At 39.1% G+C, this 19496-nt stretch overlaps 1 protein-coding gene across 2 annotated transcripts; it reads left to right on the top strand.

Moving 5' to 3' along the window:
- Positions 1–4868: 4868 nt before the first annotated feature.
- GGCT (gamma-glutamylcyclotransferase) lies at positions 4869–12037 on the top strand. 2 transcript variants are annotated; one of them, XM_065884178.1, is made up of 4 exons: positions 4869–5127; positions 9069–9214; positions 10155–10290; positions 11413–12037. In XM_065884178.1, exons 1-4 carry the CDS (start codon positions 4987–4989, stop codon positions 11554–11556), a joined length of 567 nt encoding a protein of 188 aa, XP_065740250.1. In that variant the 5' UTR covers positions 4869–4986; the 3' UTR covers positions 11557–12037. The 2 variants fall into 2 exon arrangements, with proteins under 2 accessions (XP_065740250.1, XP_065740251.1); XM_065884179.1 differs by lacking the exon at positions 10155–10290 and having other exon boundaries at positions 4987–5127; positions 11413–11416.
- Positions 12038–19496: the final 7459 nt, after the last annotated feature.

The raw sequence follows: 19496 nt of genomic DNA, 5'->3' as shown, positions 1-19496 counted from the left end.
CCCACCTCCAGTGGGTTTACTATCACCTGAGAAATCAGACCAGCCAGACAGAATGGAATCAGATAATAAAGGCTTGCACAAGGGCTTGAACTTGATAAAATGATAAATAGCAGGCAGCCTCTGAAGGTTTCTACTCAAAGGAGTGATACAATAAAAAATTTAAAAAAAAAATTAAAAGACTATGTCTTTACCCCCTTGCATCCCTTCATTTCCCCTCCATAATTACTGCCCCTGTTCAGGCTTTCATGAGCTTGCCTACTGCAGTGAACTTACATCCAGCACTCAGCCATCTCCCCATCCTACCCACTCCCAGGCCATCCTACACACAGCCACAAGAAGGAGTTTCCAAAGGTGCAGGAGAGGGCTCAAAAGTAAAAAAAAGTCTCCCCTTTGACCACCAAATAGTATGAACTTCTGAGTGAAAATTCAAGGCCCTCCCATCAACTATGCTAATCTCCTTCCAGACTTGTCTCCCATTTCCTGATATAAATCCATTGCTCTATTGAAATTGAACTACTCACCACTTCCCAAACCCACGTCTGTGCTGTCTTCATGTGATTCGCACCCTTAACCCATCTCCACAGAAAAGCAGAGTCCAGATTAAATTTCTATTTTGTGGATATTATATCATATATATAGTTATATATATATTATTATATTGAGAGAATATGTGCTCAAAAATTTTAATGATACAACCAAAAACTTTAAGTCCACTGGATTAAAAGATGGCATTTAGAAGAAATCTGACCTCATTACCTTTATTATCAAGTAATTGAATGCTAGTACTATTATTTCATAGTGTCCTTATAGATATGATAGAGATTGTACTTGAAAGCGAGCTATTAATAACCAGTTATATCTAGACCATGAGGGCTTTACAATATGAGAAATTTGGGAAGCAACACCCAGTGATGACTTTAGAATCAGATTGCTTAATCTCTGCTTCAGTCATCGCTAACTACAGCCTGGGGAAAGTTAGTTGACCTACTGCACATATGTTTCCTCAACTGTAAAATGAGGATATATTAGTAATTTCTGCATAGGACCACTTTCAGGATTGAATGAACTAATATATGTAAGAGTTTAGACTGGCATTTAATAAGCACTCAATGAATGTCAACTAATATTAACCAGGCTTTGGTTAAATTTGTTCTTTTTTTCCTAAGTGTGCTTTGCTTTCTTAAAAAAATTTTAAAACTTTTCTTAATTTTAAAATTAAAAAAATATTTATTGAAGTATAGTTGATTTACAATGTTGTGTTAGTTTCAGGTGTACAGCAAAGTGATTCAGTTATACATACATATATATCTATTCTTTTTCAGATTCTTTTCCCTTATAGGTTATTACAAAATATTGAGTATAGTTCTCTGTGCTATACAGTGGCTCCTTGTTGGTTATCTATTTTGGTTAAATTTGAAAAGACAAAACTCCTTGTTACCTACTGACTCTTTTTGGCCAACAGGGGTCAGTACATGGCAACCAACATGGGGAAACTAAATAAAATGCTTCACTGGGGTAAGAAAAGATTTTCCGTGTCTGAGGAAACATCAATGCTTAACTTCAGAAAATTTTCACAGAATAGTGTTGAGAAAAATCAGTCACCATAAAATTAAGCAATTAGTGAGCAGTGTAGGAAGAGAAAAGAAGTAAAATACCTTAAAAATAATTAATTAAATAATAAATACATTTTAAATGTTGAAAGCAGTTTAAAACACAGACGCATGTTTTAAATGGTAGTGCTCCGAAGCAGAGACCTTGGGAATTCATGGTGCAATAGAGGGCTATCTTGTCAAGGAAGGCAACTTGCTTACTGAAATGACCAAATATGTATGTCAAGTTCTGCCTTAATGTTTGGGGGGCAGGAGAAGGTATGAACCTTCCTATTTGCAGATTATATAAAAACAAATTTATTATTGAATGCTCACTATGTCAAGTGCTTTACCTATATCACCATTTTTCTTTTTCGAATTTTTAACATGAAAATATTCAAATATATAGAAAAGAATAATAAAACAAGCATCCATATATGTACTCAGTTTCACATTTAACACTTTCCATATTTTAATTTTTCTGAATTATTTAAAAGTATAGATAGCAAACATTTTACCCCTAAATACACCAATATGTGTATCTAAAAAGAGATACTTTTCTACATAAGCACAATGCCATTATCATACCTAATAAAAAAAACAACTGTCTAATATCATCTAATGTTTTAGTCTGTGTTCAGATTCTCCAATTGCTCACAACATATCTTTTATATCTGGTTTATTAAATCAGAACCGAGGACAAGCCATTGTATTTGGTTATGACGTTTCTTAGGTTTCTTTTAATCTAAAACAGCCCTCCCTCAGTACTGCTTTATTTCTCTTCTTCTTTCTTTCTTTTTTTTTTTTTTATGGCACTGTGTTAATTTAAGAAATTGAGCCATTTGTTCTGCAGGATGTCTCACCATTTGTTCTGGATCTTTCTGATTGTCTACTTCTATCCTTGCAGTTTCTGCTTGATTATACTGAGCTTAAAGATTTTTGGAAACAATACTTCTCAGATGATGCTGGTGCTTCATACTGTATCACATCAGGAGACACATAATGTCAGGTTGGTCCATTTTACTGATAAGATCGATCTAGGTTAAGGTGGGAAGCGGCCAGATTTCTCCATTGTCATTATGGATTTCCCTGATGATTGGCACATAATCCCTGGCTCTATGTGAATATCCTGTTCCCTATCTCACTCTCACCAATTGGTCACATTGATGATCCTGGCATGAATCAATTATTCCACTAGGGACTGCAAAATGGTGAATTTCTAATTCTATCCTTCATTTTACATTATTTAGCTGGCATGTTTTTGTAAAGAGAACTATTTCCTCATCAACTGGGGCCATTTGGTTACCCTGAAATACAGCTGCAGCTAGAAAAGCAGGATAAATGGTAATTTTCTTAAATTACCACTTTTCAGAGTAGAGAGTTGGTGTAATAGTCACTGCCAGTAGTATGGCAAAGGAAGTTTTTTAAAACTGTTGTTTTTTTAGATTTGCTTTACACTTTAGTGGAAATGAATTTTATGTTTGACATTTTAAATAAATTGTGGTTATTAATTTTGATGCTCAAATTGTTCTAACTTTGGCCAGTGGGCATTCCTTCAAGCTAGCTTCTGTGTTCTTTTCAAAGGACCTTGTTTTTTAATACTTCCTGACTTTCTGTCACATGATGTTCTAAGTGCTCCTATTATTTCTCAGCTCTTGACCCGACTGACATCAGCCATTTCTCCAAGGAGCCCTGGTACCTTTTAGTGGAAAAGTGGTATTTAGAGATCAAAATCTGGGTGCCAAGGATAGTCATTGCTCCTAGGCCCTGAGTTCATATTAATATTTTCATTTCAAAGTTAACAATATAGAGTTTTTATGTCATTGTTATTATACAATACTTCTATATCTTTACACTGCAGCTTTTGCACCTAATAACATTAACAAAGTTACTTTTAATATTTACACCAACCCTAGGAGATGGATGATCATAACTTATGTAATTGTGATCATAACATCTTATAATCTCTATTTTAAAGGAGGAACCAGATCATTGCAGCTCTATTTACAATAGCCAGGACATGGAAGCAACCTAAGTGTCCATCGACAGATGAATGGATAAAGAAGATGTGGCACATACATACAATGGACTATTACTCAGATATAACAAGATACGAAATTGAGTTATTTGTAATGAGGTGGATGGACCTAGAGACTGTCATACAGAGTAAAGTAAGTCAGAAAGAGAAAAACAAATACCGTATGCTAACACATATATATGGAATCTAAAAATGGTCTGAAGAACCTAGGGGCAGGACCGGAATAAAGACACAGACGTAGAGAACAGACTTGAGGACACGGGGAGGGGGAAAGGTAAGCTGGGACGAAGTGAGGGAGTAGCATGGACATATATACACTACTAAATGTAAAACAGCTAGCTAGTGGGAAGCAGCCGTATGGCACAGGGAGATCAGCTGGGTGTTTTGTGACCACTTAGAGGGGTGGGATAGGGAGGGTGGTAGGGAGGGATATGTAAGAGGGCGGAGATATGGGGATATATGTACACGTATAGCTGATTCACTTTGTTATACAGCAGCAACTAACACAACGTTGTAAAGCAATTATACTCCAATAAAGATGTTGAAAAAGAAAACCAAAAAGAAAAAAAAAGGAGGAACCAGAGACAGAAGTGCCGGAGGTTAGGCTTCCAAGTAAACAGCAAGCGTCGTGATTTGAACGCTGCACGCGACTTCCACCAGGGAAGGGAGCCCCTGACACTCAGAGGAGCTTTTCCAGGAAGCCAAGCGTCCTTAGAAAAGGTATCAGGGAGGTGATCAGGGCTAGGGGTGCGGGTACCAGCGTGTGGGGGTAAATATACGTCCCGACTCCAAAAGCAGAGAGCGGGACAGGGACGACCTGCTGGGTTATGGACCGTGGGGGGAATGGCCAGAGCTGTTGTTTCATCTTAAATGGACCAAAAATTCCCTAAAGAGCACACACAGCCAGTGAACCACGCAGGAAGCACCCAAAGGTAAGAAAATCTGGCCAGGTCCGGCGAGCTACGACCCACAAATGGGGGACCTGACCCGCCCCCGCGAAGAGGGAGCCAATCAGAGGGAGCCTTGAACACGGGGGCGGGACAACAGAGGAGCGGGCCCAATGTGGAATCAGCCCTGGGTCGCCTCAGGGCAGAGTATTGCAAAATCCAAGCAGCGAGCGGAGAGGAGGCGGTGGGCTAGCCAATCAGAGGGAGCAACTCACAGCGTTGGGTACTGGCAGCCATTCAGAAGAGTGGTCGCAGATGACTCGCCCGGCCCCAGCTTCCCGCCTTTCCCCTAAGCTCTAAGGCAACGCGGCGCCGCGCTTCCTGGACTGGGGTCGTCGGCCACCGCGCTATGCTCGTCCTCGCCTCGCTCTCCTGCTACAGATCCCAGGTCCGTGCAGGCGTCCGCTGAGACATGGCGAACTCGGGCGGCGAGGACCTCCGGAGCCAGGAAGGGGAGAATTTTCTCTACTTCGCCTATGGCAGCAACCTGCTGACGGAGCGGATCCACCTCCGAAACCCCTCGGCCGTGTTCTGCAGCGTGGCCCGCCTGCAGGTCAGTGCTCTCCTCCCGGCCCCTGCGATGGCCTCTGCCCCCCTCTGCAGACGAGGGAGCCAGGATTTCGAGAACTCGCTTTCTCTTCGCCGCTTGTTGGCAGCACTGGGCCGGGAATGCAGCTCTTTCTGCTCAAAGTACATCAGGGTTCCTTGCACGACCCCGGGCCGGTCGCTCTCGCCCTCAGCCCTGTGCTTGACCCCCGCTGAGCTGTGCTACTCTGGCACCTGTGCCTCCCAGTCTACCCTGAGGTCTCTCTCCTGACGTTCTCACCAGCTGCGCGTTCTGCCCAGATCCCAGCGCCTCTCCCTTGGCCACTGATTTAGGGGCATCATCACAGAATCCATTAGGTTGTTCCCTCTGAGAAGCCTTCTCTGACCCAAGTTAGGGAATCAGTTGCTTTCTGTTCTGTACCCCACTTTGCTTGCCAGGACTTGTCACCTGGTTTTGTAAAAATCCATTTACCTGCCTTTTGCTCCCGATCTGAGAGGTCCTGAAAGCTGGAGCCGTTTCTTATTCACAGTAAGGGCTGTGCTCAGTTAAATCAAGTGGCTGGATGAACCTTCGCTTGCCTTGGTAAGAATCATTGCTCTTAGTACAGTCCATTTATTCATTTAGTGCGTATTCTTCCAGCACTTACCTGGAGATACAAAGATGGTTGAGTAAAGCTGGCTGCTTTCAGGACCTCCCAGTCTATAGGAGAGACACTCGAACAAGTTATGTACAAAGCCTTTTGACATTGTTGAACCAAACAAACATGGTCTCTGCTATCGTTGTCAGGGTTCTTAGTAGCAAGCAACAGAAGTGGCTGATTGAAGCAGAAAAAGAATGTGTTGAAAGGCCGTTTGAAGAGCTCACAGAATGACCAGGAAGGTAGGACCACAAAGCTGACAAAACAAGCAGGCATAAAAGGGAAGCTCTAAAACAGCCAGTATCACACCAAACAGAACCAGCCCAGGAGGCCACTGTTGCGTCGCCGCTAAGCTTGGTAAACATGGACGTTGCATTGTACATCACCTGCGCTGGACCCTGCCTGCTACTGTCACTGCATCTCCAAGTTCCTGAAACCCAAATCTGGTTGCCACCACCAAGGTGGACTTTTCTGCTGCCCTGGGTCACTAGTTTCCAATTCAAAGCCCTAGGTGGGTGTCCTGATTGGCTACGTGCCCATGCCCTGACTTCAAGAAAAGCTGGGAGAACCAACTTCTGGCATTTGAAACTTCAAAAATGGGAGTCAGGCTCTGAACACTGTCTACCCCCAAACTCATAAGGCAGGGAATTCCCCAAACGTGGGAAAGAAGTTCAGATGGTTTATAATTGGAATGCAGCAAAGAGCTATCAAGCAAATGATTATTCCGTCACAGGTATGGTCAGTCCTAAAAGGAGATATATTATACCTTACTCTCTGCTTTGTTCTGAACTTAAAACTGCTCTGAAAAAAAGTGAAATCTTTTTTTTTTTTTTTAAAGGAGACATTCAAGGTGCTATGGAAGTGTATGACTTGGGGACCTGACCTAACCGGGATGCTCAGTAAAGCCATTCCTGAAAATGTGGCTTTTAAACTGAGACCTGAATGACTGGGGAGGGGGGAAGCAAACAGATAGAATGAACAGCAGGGACAAAAGACCTCAGGAAAGAAAAAAGCTGGACCTTCCAGCTAGTGTGGCTGGAATCTAGTGTGTGAGGAGGGTGTAGCATGAAGACTAGAGAGGTCGGGAAGGGCCACACTTTACAGGACCACAGAGGCCAGAGAAGGCTTGGGTCTTTATCTTGAGACCAATGAGAGGACCTCTGCCAAATTTAAGCAAATGAAACATCAGATTTACATCTTTGAAAGCTGGTTCTGGTTGCTATGGAAAATGGATTGGAAGCAGTGGATGTAGGGAGCCCAGTTAGGAAGCTTTTGCAGCAGTCCATGCTAAAGATAATGGTACCCTGCAGTGGTAGCAGTGGACGGTAGCTGGTTTTGGGAGATATTTAGGAGTGAGTACTGTTAGGCCTTGGTGATTGATTGTGAAAGGAAGAGGAGATAATGGGGATGACTAAGGTTTTTGACGCAACAGAGTAGATGACGGTGATGTTTGTGAAAAGAAGAGGAGAATTAGTTTGGGAGGGAAAATCAAGCTCGGTTTGGACATGTGTTTGGCCCTTAAACAATGCCGGGATTAGTGGTGCCGACCCTTCACCCAGCCGAAAATCAGAACTGCCATCTCTACCTCAAAAACAAAGGAATTGATACATGACTCACCCAAGGGCAGGAAGCTGAAAAAGTCTGGATAGAATCAGGACTCAGACCCTAGTTCTTTTGATGCCACATATTCTCTATTTTAATCTCTACTCGAACTTTTCCCCATACTTAGTTAATTTGATGATATGTAAAAGGAAAATATAGATGCTATATTTATTGAAAAAAATTCATGTATACGTGGACCTGTGTAGTTCAAACCCGTGTTATTCAAGGGTTAGCTGTACTGAGTTTGAGATGCTTGTTGTATATCCAAGTGAGCAGAAAAATATTAGTGAACATTCATTAAATACTCACTATATTCTAAGCACTTTTGAAGCTCAGAGGAGAGATCTGAGCTGGATTAGAAGACGACTGGAATATTGGATGGTATTTGAAGCCATTGGAGGGGATGAGATTGTCCTGAGCAAATTGCTGAACAGAGAAATGGGCCTAAACTGAGCCCTCAGAAACTCCAACATTTAAAGACCAGGTAGTGGAGAAGGAGTTGGCAAAGGGGATTGAGGAGATCAAGGAACAGCCTAAAAGAAAGGAGACAGATCAAGACCTGGTGGTTAATGATGTCAGAAGCAGCTGAGAAGTAGAGCAAGACAAGGAATGAAAATTGTCTATTGGATTTAACAATAGACAACCAGTTCCTAGTGTGGTTGTAACTTTTATCAGATCCCCTGATGTCTTGCCAGGCATACCTGGTCCTAGAACATCCAGTATACCAATTGAAGGTACGGGTCACTCAAACTGACCTTTTTTGTGAAATTCTGACAGGTTTTTAAGAAAATAAAGGTGACAGAGATAAAATATAAACCTTAGATTTATTATCTAGTCTAACCTTTTTTTTTTTTTAATCATTAAGGAAGCTAAGCTCTGGAAAGATGGAAAGAAATCTTAGACCAAACAGCCAAGTAAGGATTTTTAATCTTCCTGGCTGTGTCCTTTGATTACTCATCTCTGTGAGGGAGGAAACTAAACTCGAAACCTTGACTCCATTACTTATTAGTTGTGAGACCTTAGGCAAGTTGCTTAATCTTTTTAAGCCACAGTTTTTCTTTATGTTAAATGGGTATAAAAAGTTGTTGACAGGATTTTTAAAAAGTCCATATAAAGCTCAAAGCTCAGAACCCAGTAATTTTCCAGTAAGTGTTAGCTGCTCTTATGATTATTATAGATATGTTAATACAATTCAGGAATATTAAATTTATAAGTGTACAGATCACCCTCAAATGCCAGCTCCCTTAGGACAAAAAAAATAATGCTAATAGGATACACTTACATACATAAAAGTGGGAAGAATGTTATAACCCTTAGGTAGCCATCACCCAGCTTCAACAATTATGTACACTATGATTGTCTCTAAGTTAAAATCTATGTGTGTGTAAGTGGGCTGGGAAGTGGTTTTCAAAAATAAAGATAGCTGTGTTAAGGCCTCAGGATTATGGGATTTATCTTCCCTTTTAAGCCTCTTGTTTATGGTAAGATATGTGTACATATTCAGTATACAGTTCATTTTTAAAGAAAAATATGAAAAATTATAGTCCTTGAGATCTGGGTCCTTGGTTGTTTATCTTTGTATTTTTAACAGAAGGAACTCAAAATTTGTTTTAGTTGCATGGAGTTCAAGGTAAATCTTTTTTTATTTTGAAGAAGGAAATTTTGGTTCACGTGGATACTGATCATATCACTTTGGTTTCCTTTGTAGGATTTTAAGCTTGACTTTGGCAATCCCCAAGGCAAAACTAGTGAAACTTGGCATGGAGGTATAGCCACCATTTTTGAAAGTCCTGGCGATGAAGTATGGGGAGTAGTATGGAAAATGAACAAAAGCAATTTAAGTTCTCTAGATAAGTAGGTGACTTCTAATTAAAAGTTAAATAATTACTAATTTAGAAAGTAGATCATATGCAAGGATGTGTATATATGTGTTGGTTTTTCAAAACCATATACGATGGACATATTCTTTATACTTTAGAGTTAACCTAAAAGGTATAATGTTCATTCCTAAAAAGAAAAGCCTAGAAGGGTCACACTCTCTGATTGAGATTTGGGGAGACATTTGTAATCTCTTCTATAATTGATAGAAGTTCTTATTTTCATTCTATTTGTTTTTTAATAAAATATCTTTGTAGTTTCATATTGTGAGAAGGCATGAAGATTTTTGTAATTGTTATATAATTTTATTGATTTCAAAAGGTCAGTTTTTATTAGTTTTTAAAAAGTAATTCTTTAAGGTGGCAGTTGAATCAGTAAAAACAGTAATAATCATCTGTAAAAACTTCAAAACATATTAGAAATGCTTTGATGCTCTTTATAAATAGAACTCAAGAGTTGTGTGGCAGAGCATTTAATGCAAAGAAAGTGGCAGTGAAGAGTAGGATTTGAGAAGAGCAGACAAGCATCTGACATGCTTATTACTTTACTTCACTTGCAAACAGGAATGAGCCATCCTCTCTACTTTTCTCTGGGTGGATATTCTCTTGCTGTCAGCACACATAGTCGTTTTTGTAGCCTAGAGAGCAATGTTTCAGTGTTACAAAGCTTGAAATAACTACACTGAAGCATGTTTTTAGATAGGCTAAATATAGAGGTCTATTAGAAGCATACCCAGTAATAGTAAGTCTCCAGCTTTCTAACTGAAAGGCTAAACTTCCTTTTGATGTGGTGATACTTCTGCTCTATCCGAAAATATACAGGGAGCAAGTACATCCATAAGTAGTTAAAATTTTTAATCTGGTAAACTAACTTGGCTAAGTCAAGTATGATTAAAATTTGACTGTTCTGGTTTCAGGCAAGAAGGGGTTAAAAGTGGAATGTATGTCCCAATAGAAGTTAATGTTTCTACTCAAGAAGGAAAAGAAATAACCTGTCGAAGTTATCAGATGACAAATTATGAGCGTGTTCCCCCATCGCCCCAGTATAAAAAGGTATCCTTTTAACTAACTACTTACAAAGACTTTTGGTGATTCCTTGTTAATTTTCACTGAGCTAAACTAAAGAATATCTTGTTTTTAAAAGGTTTTGTGTGTTTTAAACTCTACATGTACAATTCATTTTAATCAAAATGTTTTTTAATACAAAAATGATATTTACCAAATAACTAAATGTTCAGATTTATTTATAATGATAGAAATATGTCCCTAAAACTTCATTTATTAAAAAAAAAGCTTGTAGAAATGTATTTGAGTCATAATTCTAGACATGTTTTTTACTTTTTTAAAGTAGAAAATAGCATGTATGAGTGTATTTTTTGTAGAGTTATTCTATACCCATGCTTTTATAATCATTTTTTTCTTCCTCCATAAAACAGTATTTCATGAACACCAAGATTCATTTTTGTAGGTAAAAAATATATTTCCTACTGCTGAAATGTTTTCCATTTCCAGATGGAGGGAAAAATAAGTCACACTGCTTTTCAGAATCAGGGATACCACGCCCTCAAGCACCAAAAAAGAATTCAGGATAGAGAGTCCAACATCCCTTTTCAGAAACCCAAACTTAGGTACCTGTTGGCAGGCCCAATCAGGACATGATACCTGGAGAGGGTGACTCAGTTCCTGGGCCTAATCTGGAATTTTCTAGAAGGAACCTAGAGGAATTAAGCCTGGTATGGATCTGGGAAGTACCCCTGCACACACTTGCTACTTATTCCCTCACGTCTAATTCAGAGGTAGAGTAGACTCCAGGATTCAACTACAACTGCTACCTGTAAACTGGAAATTTTTTTGGAGAATGGTGTTTGTTTCTTAAAAAAATCATGCAAATTCTGTACAATAAGTTTTTCTCTTAATATAAAAACATTTTAAATCATATTACTGAGTACAAATGCTCTTCCATAAGGGTGGATCTTGTGGCTTTGAAAACTCCCTGCACATTCATGCCCATTGTGAGAGGAATGACTTTCCCTCCATTTTGTTCTAGAATTGTTTATTCCAGAGTTACCTGAAAGCTAATATTTCATACTTTGATACTACAAATAAAGCTGTGGTATACTAAATTAAATTATGTTCCTAACTAAAGGGTTTTTTGTTTATTTTAACCATTTCTAGGTGATTTGCCTGGGTGCAAAAGAGAATGGTTTGCCACCGGACTATCAAAAGAAGTTAAACGCAATAGAACCAAATGACTACAAAGGAAAGGTCTCAGAAGAAATTGAAGACATTATCAAAAAGGGGGAAGCAAAAACTCATTAGAACCTAATAGAATACGTCTACAGATATTTTCTCTATATGTTAATACATTTTTAACATTTAGAACAGGGATCTGGGATATCTCTCTGTTTAATATATTTTCAACAGTGTCCTGAAGGGGTATCTCGCTTGGGTGATTCCTTGTTTTCAGGTTATAAAAAGGCCAGGATAGGAGTTAGACAATTGAAAAGGGGGCCTTGCGGCATTGGAATGCATGACAAGTGGATGTGAGTATTCCTTCTGTGAACCCTTAAAGTTATTTTATTGAGTTGATCTGAAGTGTATTTTTGCTCTGTGATAAAGGGTAGATTTGCAACTTGAGGATGGTGCTGGTAAATCACTCTGCTCTGGGATTTTTTCTTAGTCAGCTTACTAAGAGCAAGCAAACTGCAGAAGCAATCGATTATAACAACTTCAAAATTTCGAAGATGGCATACTGTTCTTAGAGGAGTAAATGTGTTTGTGGTTTCACCTATAGTCCCTACTGAAATACCACATTTCCTTTTGTTAGAGAGACTCACATCATCACACATACTGGATCTGGTCTTGGTCTATAGCCAATCTATACTAAAGGATAATTGCACAGACTCTGGAACCAGACAGCTGAGGATTGACTGTCAGTTCCAGCACTTTCTAGCTGGGAAACTTTGCATTATATGACTGTGCCTCAGCTTCCTTGCCTGCAGACTGAGGACAGCCCAAATATCTATGTCTTAGGATTGTTTTGAGGCGTATATATATATATATATATATATATATATATATATATATAAGCTTAGAACAGAGCCTGGCATATAATAAGTCTTAGCAATCATTATTGTTCTTACTGAAGAATTAAGTTTGTACAGAGCTATCCTTGGAACAAGATTTTAAAGTAGAAGGGTCACGATTATGAGGGAAATGTGTTTCCCGGAAGCTGAAATTTGATTCTTGGCTTACCAAGAAATGGTCACCTTCTTAAATGTACTTACTGAAAAAGTGGAAGAAAGAAGAGTCATGAATAAAACAACACTGGTTATCAAAAATTCTCTTATGTCTCTGTGGAATGCAGTGAGCTGGACCTTCCAAACACGTTATTAGAATGAGAGGGAACAAGCCACAGGAGCATAAAACAAAGATTTGGTTTTTACTCTTGGGAAGAAGGACCAAAGGACTTTTCAGCTACAGCTGCAATTCTGTAGTGAGGCTGAGCCATAGACTACAGGTTTGACCATGTTTCATAGCTGTTACACCTCACTGTTTTCAAGTATACCCTCCGGTATTCCAGTTTTCGATAGTTGTTAACTCCTCCCCAAAAGACCAAGTTTGTCTGTGACCCAGAACACAGTTATGGTAATATAGTAAGCAAGGCTCAGTTGTGCTGTAGATTATTCTAAAATCTGTCTCTCCTACCTAAAATGACAGCTTTCATTAAGGAATTTAAAACGTTAACAATAAAATCTTCATGTCTGGCCTTTTAACAAAAATCTGTTAATCATGACTATTTTTCCGGTCGTTTTCCAGGTAGTACTAGCAAATGTCATATGTAAGGAATTTCCATTTCTACCAGTGATTTTGGCCCTCTAACCACAATACAACCAGCTCCTGGATATACTATAGCAAACATAGTTTTTGAAAAGCATTTCTGGGCTTGAAAGAAAATAAGGAAAATCTTGAAGTTGTACCAGCCCCTCTCCCACAAAAAGAAAGAAGATAAAGTGAGCTGAAAGGCTAGACAGTAATGGTAAACAAATGGCCCAGATATCCTTGCCAATAATAGCCCCAGAATTAGATGATTAACCCTTGCAGGACAGGAAAACTGAACCTGAGAATTCTGTATGAAACCAGGACCCTTGAAGAGAACTAAAACAGTCCCCAGTTAGTAAGCCTGGTGGCTCCCAGCAGAGATAGATGCAAATCCTCTCTGAAGAAAGCGATCCTAATTCAGGTTCTCAGGTTTTCCACTTAAAAATTTAAAAGATAATAAAAGGAAAATGATACACTATGAATGAGAACAGAAAAAACAAATTTACATCCCTAAGGTTTCAGGATATTGAAATGATCAAAAACAGAACATAAGTATATTTGGAGACTGACTTCTGGGAAGATGGAATAGACATACTCTTCCCTATTCCTTTAGTTAAGTACAACTAAAATCCCTGAACATAGTATATAAAACAAGCAGAACAGCTAGAGACCTTAGGACCCAAGGCATGACATGGTGCTGAATTCCCTGGATTTTCTTTTGCCTCATGCATCTCAGACTTCTAGCTGAAGAAGCCAGCAACCTGAAAGCACCAATGAGCATGAGCAGAGATGAAAAACAAACAAACAAAACAAGAAAAGCTGCTCTCTAGCCAGAGGACTGGGAAATGGACAGTCTAGCCAGATAAAACTTAGAGAATAAGTGCTTTACCCCAGCCAAACACCATGGAGAAAAACTATGGAATCCTCACCTCCACCCAAGCCAGCAAAAGTTCAAGAGGGAAGCCTGGACTTCCACCCTTGCCAGGTTGTAACAAGGCACCCTAACCCTGTCCCCCACCAGCATTGCCAGGGTAGTGTCAGAAAAGGCTGAGTAGGGAGCCGCCCAGCAGTAACAATCACTCCCCTTCCCCCCCACCAGTAGTGTCAGTGGAGACCGTGTGAGGAGCCTGTACTTAAAACCCCATCTGACAGTAACAAGGTGCCCCTCCCTATCCCTGCTGGGTGGTGTCAGAGGAGACCAAGTGACAGATTAGGACTTTATCACCCAGTGGTAACAAAGCCACTCTTCCCTGTGGTGTCAGTGAAGGCCATGTAGGGGGCAGTAATGAGGCATTCCTACTCCTCCCAGTCAAGGAGGTATCTGTGGAGACCTGGTGGGAAGCTGAGACTCCTACCTCCCCTCCGTAGTAACAAGGTGGACCCTCCCTTGGGTGACACCAGAAGCTGGGTGAGAACCTGAACTTCTACCTCCATTTAGCAGTATCGAGGCAGTGGCCCACACCTTCCTCTGCTGGAATGGTTTCAGAGTAATCCGGTTAAAATAGGAGATTTCAATAAGATCCAGAGTCTCATCATTTCCAAAATGTCCAGGCTTCAACTGAAAAATCACTCATCATTCCAAGAACCAGGAAGATCTCAAACTAAATGAAGGAAGACAATCAGTAGATGCCCAAACAGACAATGACAGATACGTTAAAATTATTTGACAAAGATTTTAAAGCAGACATCATAACAGTGCTTTAGTGAGCAATGAGGAATGTGTTTGAAGCAAATGAAAACACAAACATTCTCAGTAAAGAAACAAGATATAAAGAAGAACTAGATGGAAATTTTAGGACTGAAAAACACAGTAAAATTACAGTGAAATTAAAAGCTCAGTGGATGGGTCCAACAGCAGAATGGAGGGAACAGAGGAAAGAATCAGGGAACTGGGAGAACAATAGAAATTAACCTTGTCTGAAAAGCAGAGAGAAAACAGACTGAAAAAAAAAAAAACAAAATAGAGCCCTAGGGACCTGTGGGGATATAACAGAAGATCTAACATTTGTGTCATGGGAGTCACAGAAGGAGAGGGGAGAGGACAGGCTGAAAAAGTGACCAAAGAAATAATGGTTTAAATATTCTGAATTTGGCAAAAGCCACAAACCTACAGGTTAAAGAAGTTTAATGAAGCCATGACAGTCTCACATGGTTTAACCTAACAGACACCTAACTCCCAAGTTTGTGGGTGGGATTAGCAATAGTGTACATAAAATGCCCAGCACAATGGCTGGTATACAGCTGTTGTCTAATAAATAGTAATTAACATTTAAAAAGAAAAGAAAAATCTGAGTGAACTCCAAACATAAACCCAAAGAAATCCACACCAGACACATTGTAGTCAAACTTCTGAACACTAAAGACAAAAATTCTTGAGAGCAGCAAGTAAGAGATGATACCTTACCTACAGGAGAAAAACAATTTCAATTACACCAGATTTCTCATCAGAAACCAGGGAGACTGGAAGGAAGTGGCACATTTTTCAAGTGCCGAAAGAAAAGGACTGTCTACCCAGAATCCAGTGAAAATAACCTTTGAGAATGAAGGGAAAAATCAAGACATTCTCAGATGAAGGAAAACTAGGAAAATTTGCGGCCAACTGACCTACCCTAAAAGAATGACTGAAGGAAGTTCTCTTAACAGAAAGGAAATGATAAAAGAAGGAACTTGGAAACATCAGAAAGGAAAAAAATAACATGGTAAGCAAAAGTATGGATAAATACAATAGAGTTTCCTTCTCTTGAGTTTCTTACATAATGGTTGAAGCAAAAATTAAAATATTGTGAGCTGTGGCTCTGAATATGTGTAGAGGTACTATTTAAAACAATTATAGGGGCTTCCCTGGTGGTGCAGTGGTTAAGAATCCACCTGCCAATGCAGGGGACATGGGTTTGGAACCTGGTACTGGAAGATCCCACATGCCGCGCAGCAACTAAGCCCACGCTCCACAGCTACTGAGCCTGCGCTCTAGAGCCTGTGAGCCACAATTACTGAGCCCACGTGCCACAACTACTGAAGCCGGTGCGCCTAGAGCCCATGCTCCGCAACAAGAAGCCACTGCAATGAGAAGCCCGCGCACTGCAGTGAAGAGTAGCCCCCGCTTGCCGCAACTAGAGAAAGCCTGCGTGCAGCGATGAAGACCCAATGCAGCCAAAAGTAAAAACAAAAAACAAAACCCCAAAACCCTAACACAGGCGTCCCCAACCCCTGGGGAACTGGGCCACACAGCAGGTGGTGAGCAGTGGGCCAGCAAGTGAAGCTTCATCTGCTGCTCCCCATCATTCCCATTACTGTCTGAACCATCCGCCCCGTCGCTTGCATTACCGCCTGAACAATCCGCCCCCCATTCATGGAAAAATTGTCTTCCACGAAACCGGTCCCTGGTGCCAAAAAGGTTGGAGACCGCTGCCCTAACATATCAATAAGTAGATTCAGTGTAAATGATCTCAAGACACCAATTAAAACACAGAAACTGGTGGAGTGGATTAAAAACATGACCCAGCCTTATTTATGCTGTCTACAAGAAACTCACTTCAACTATAACAATATAAGCAGCTTGAAAATAAAAGGATAGAAAAAGATATATTATGCAAACATTAATCAAAGGAAAGAATGAGTGGCTTTATTAATATTAGATAGAGTAGATTTCAGGGCAAAGAAAATTACCAGAGACGGGGCATTATGGTAACCCTTACCAGTTCATTTTGTGAAGCTACTGAAGTCAGTATACCAAAACCAGGCACAGTAGAAAAAACCAACCAAACAAAAATAAGCCTGCAGACCAATATCCCTTATGAATATTGATTCAAAGATTCTTAAAGAAGAATACTAGCAAATAGAATTTAGCAATACATAAAAAGAATTCTATACCATGACCAAGGCGGGTTATTCCAGAGCTGCAAGTCTGGTTCAATACTTGAACATCAATCAAAGTAATCCACTGTATTTTAACTATTATTACAAATCATGTGATCACATCAGTAGATGTATAAAAGTGTTTGGCACAATTCAATACCCATTTATGATAAAAAAAATTCCTCAGAAAAATAGGAACAGAAGGGAACATCAACAACTTGATAAAGAGCATCTATAAAATATGTACAGCTAACATTATACTTAATAGTAAAAGACTGAATGCTTTTCCCTTAAAACTGGGGACAAGGCAAGGATGTCTGCTCTCACTATTCTTATTCAACATAGTACTGGAAGTTCTAACCAGTGTAGTGAGGCAAGAAAGGGAAATGAAAGGCATACAGATGGGAAAGAAATAAATGAAACAGTATGTACAGATGACATGATTATGTAGAAAACCCCTAGGAATCTATAAAAAAGTATCCCTTAGAACCAAGAAGTCAGTTCAGCAAGGTCACAGGTTACAAGATAAACATACAAAAATCAATTGTATTCTATATACTTGGACACGGAAATTAAAAATATACCATTTACAATTGCTTTTTTTAAACTAACTTTTTAATTGTGATGAAATTCACATACATAAAATTAACCATTTGAAAGTGAACGACTCAGTAGCATTTAATACACTCACAATGTTGTCCAAACACCATCACTATTTACTTCCAAAACATTTCCATCACCCCAAAAGGAACCACATATCCATTCTTCCCTCCCCCACCCCCATTCCCTGGCAAACACCAATCTACTTTCTGTCCCTATGAATTTACCTATTCTGGTTATTTCATATTAAAGGACTCATAAAATATGTGACCTTTTATGTCTGACTTCTTTCACTTAGCATAATATCTTTGAGGCTTATCAACACTGTAGCGTGTATTAACACTTCATTCTTTTTCGTGGCTGTATAATATTCTATCGTATGTGTATAATGATTTGTTTATCCATCCATTGATGGACATTTGGACTGTTTTCACCTTTTGACTATTGTGAATAATGCTGCTATGAACATGTGTGTACATATATATTTTTCAGTACCTCTTGTCACTTATTTTGGGTTTATACCTAGGAGTGGAATTGCTGGGTCATATGGTAATTCTATGTTTAACTTTTTGAGGAACTGCCAAACTGTTTCCCGCGTTGGCTGAACAACTTTACATTCTTACCAACAACATATACACTTTTTTAAAAGGAAATACTTAAGTGCAAACTTAACCAAACGTGTAAGACTTGTATACTGAAAACTACAAAACACTGATGAAAGAAATCAAAGATCTAAATAAATGGAGAAGCATACCATGTTCATGGTTTGGAAGGCTTAATATAATAAAGATGTCAATTCTCTCCAATACAGGTTTAACACAATTCCTATCAAAATCCCAGCAAGATTATTTTTCTAAAATTTATATGGAAAGGCAAAGGAATTAGAATAGATAAAGCAACTTTGAAAAAAAAAGAATAAAATGGTAGGAATCCATCGACCCAATTCAAGATTGTATGGTATTGGCAGAGGGATAAACACACAGATCAATGGAACAGAATGGAGAACCCAGAAATAGACCCACACAAAGGTGGAGAGGTAATTTAATGGAGGAAAGATAGCTTTTCAACGGTGATTCTGTAGCAGCAATTGGACATCCATAGGCAAAAGTAACAATTATAATAAAATTAACCTTAACTCAAGTCTCATTTCAAAATTAACTCAAAATTAACTCAAATGTCTGACATAAAACTGAACTTTTGGGGAAAGAAAGGAGAAATTCTTTAACATCTAGGGTTTTTCAAAGAGTTCTTAGACTGAATACCAAAAGCATGATCCATACAAGGAAAAACTGATAAGCTAGGGAGCATCAAAATGTAAAATGTTTGCTCTGTGAAAGATCCTATTAAGAGAATGAAAAGACAAGCTTGGAGTGGGACAAAATATTTGCAAATCACATCTAACAAAGGGCTGTTATCTACAATACATAAAGAACTTTAAAAACTCAACAGGAAAAAAGCAAACAATCGAGTTAATAAATGAATAAGACAAAGAGACATTCCACCCAAGAGGAGACACAGATGGCAAATAAGCACATAAAAAAGTGTTCAGCATCATTAGCAAATTAAAACTATAATGATACACTACACACCTATCAGAATGGCTAAAATAAAACATTGTGACAGCACCAAATGCTGACGAAGGTGTTGCGAAACTGGGATCACTTAGACGTTGCTGTTGGGAATGTAAATGGTCCAGCCACTGTGGAAAAGAGTTTGGCTGTTTCTTAAACTAAACATGCAACCACCATATGACCTATCAGTTGCACTCCTGGACATTTATCCCAGGGAAATGAAAACTTATGTTTGCATATAAACCTGTAGTTTAATGTCTGTAGCAGCTTTAGTCATAATAGCCAAAAATGGGAAATAATCCAAATGTTGTTTAACATGTGAATGGTTAAACTGTGGTATCCCTGTGGTAATACCATGAAATACTACTCAGTAATAAAAAAGAAAGAACTATTGATATATGCAATGCCCTA

This window comes from Phocoena phocoena, chromosome 9, assembly GCF_963924675.1.
Source record: "Phocoena phocoena chromosome 9, mPhoPho1.1, whole genome shotgun sequence".
Taxonomy (NCBI): Eukaryota; Metazoa; Chordata; class Mammalia; order Artiodactyla; family Phocoenidae; genus Phocoena; species Phocoena phocoena.
This window is presented reverse-complemented; position numbering and strand designations above follow the sequence as displayed.

Bases quoted from the DNA above. Each gene is read 5' to 3' on its own strand.
- GGCT (XM_065884178.1), top strand. From the start codon at position 4,987: ATGGCGAACTCGGGCGGCGAGGACCTCCGGAGCCAGGAAGGGGAGAAT. The intron at 5,128-9,068 runs GTCAGTGCTCTC...TTTCCTTTGTAG, and splicing joins GCAGCGTGGCCCGCCTGCAG to GATTTTAAGCTTGACTTTGG. The intron at 10,291-11,412 runs GTATCCTTTTAA...AACCATTTCTAG, and splicing joins CATCGCCCCAGTATAAAAAG to GTGATTTGCCTGGGTGCAAA.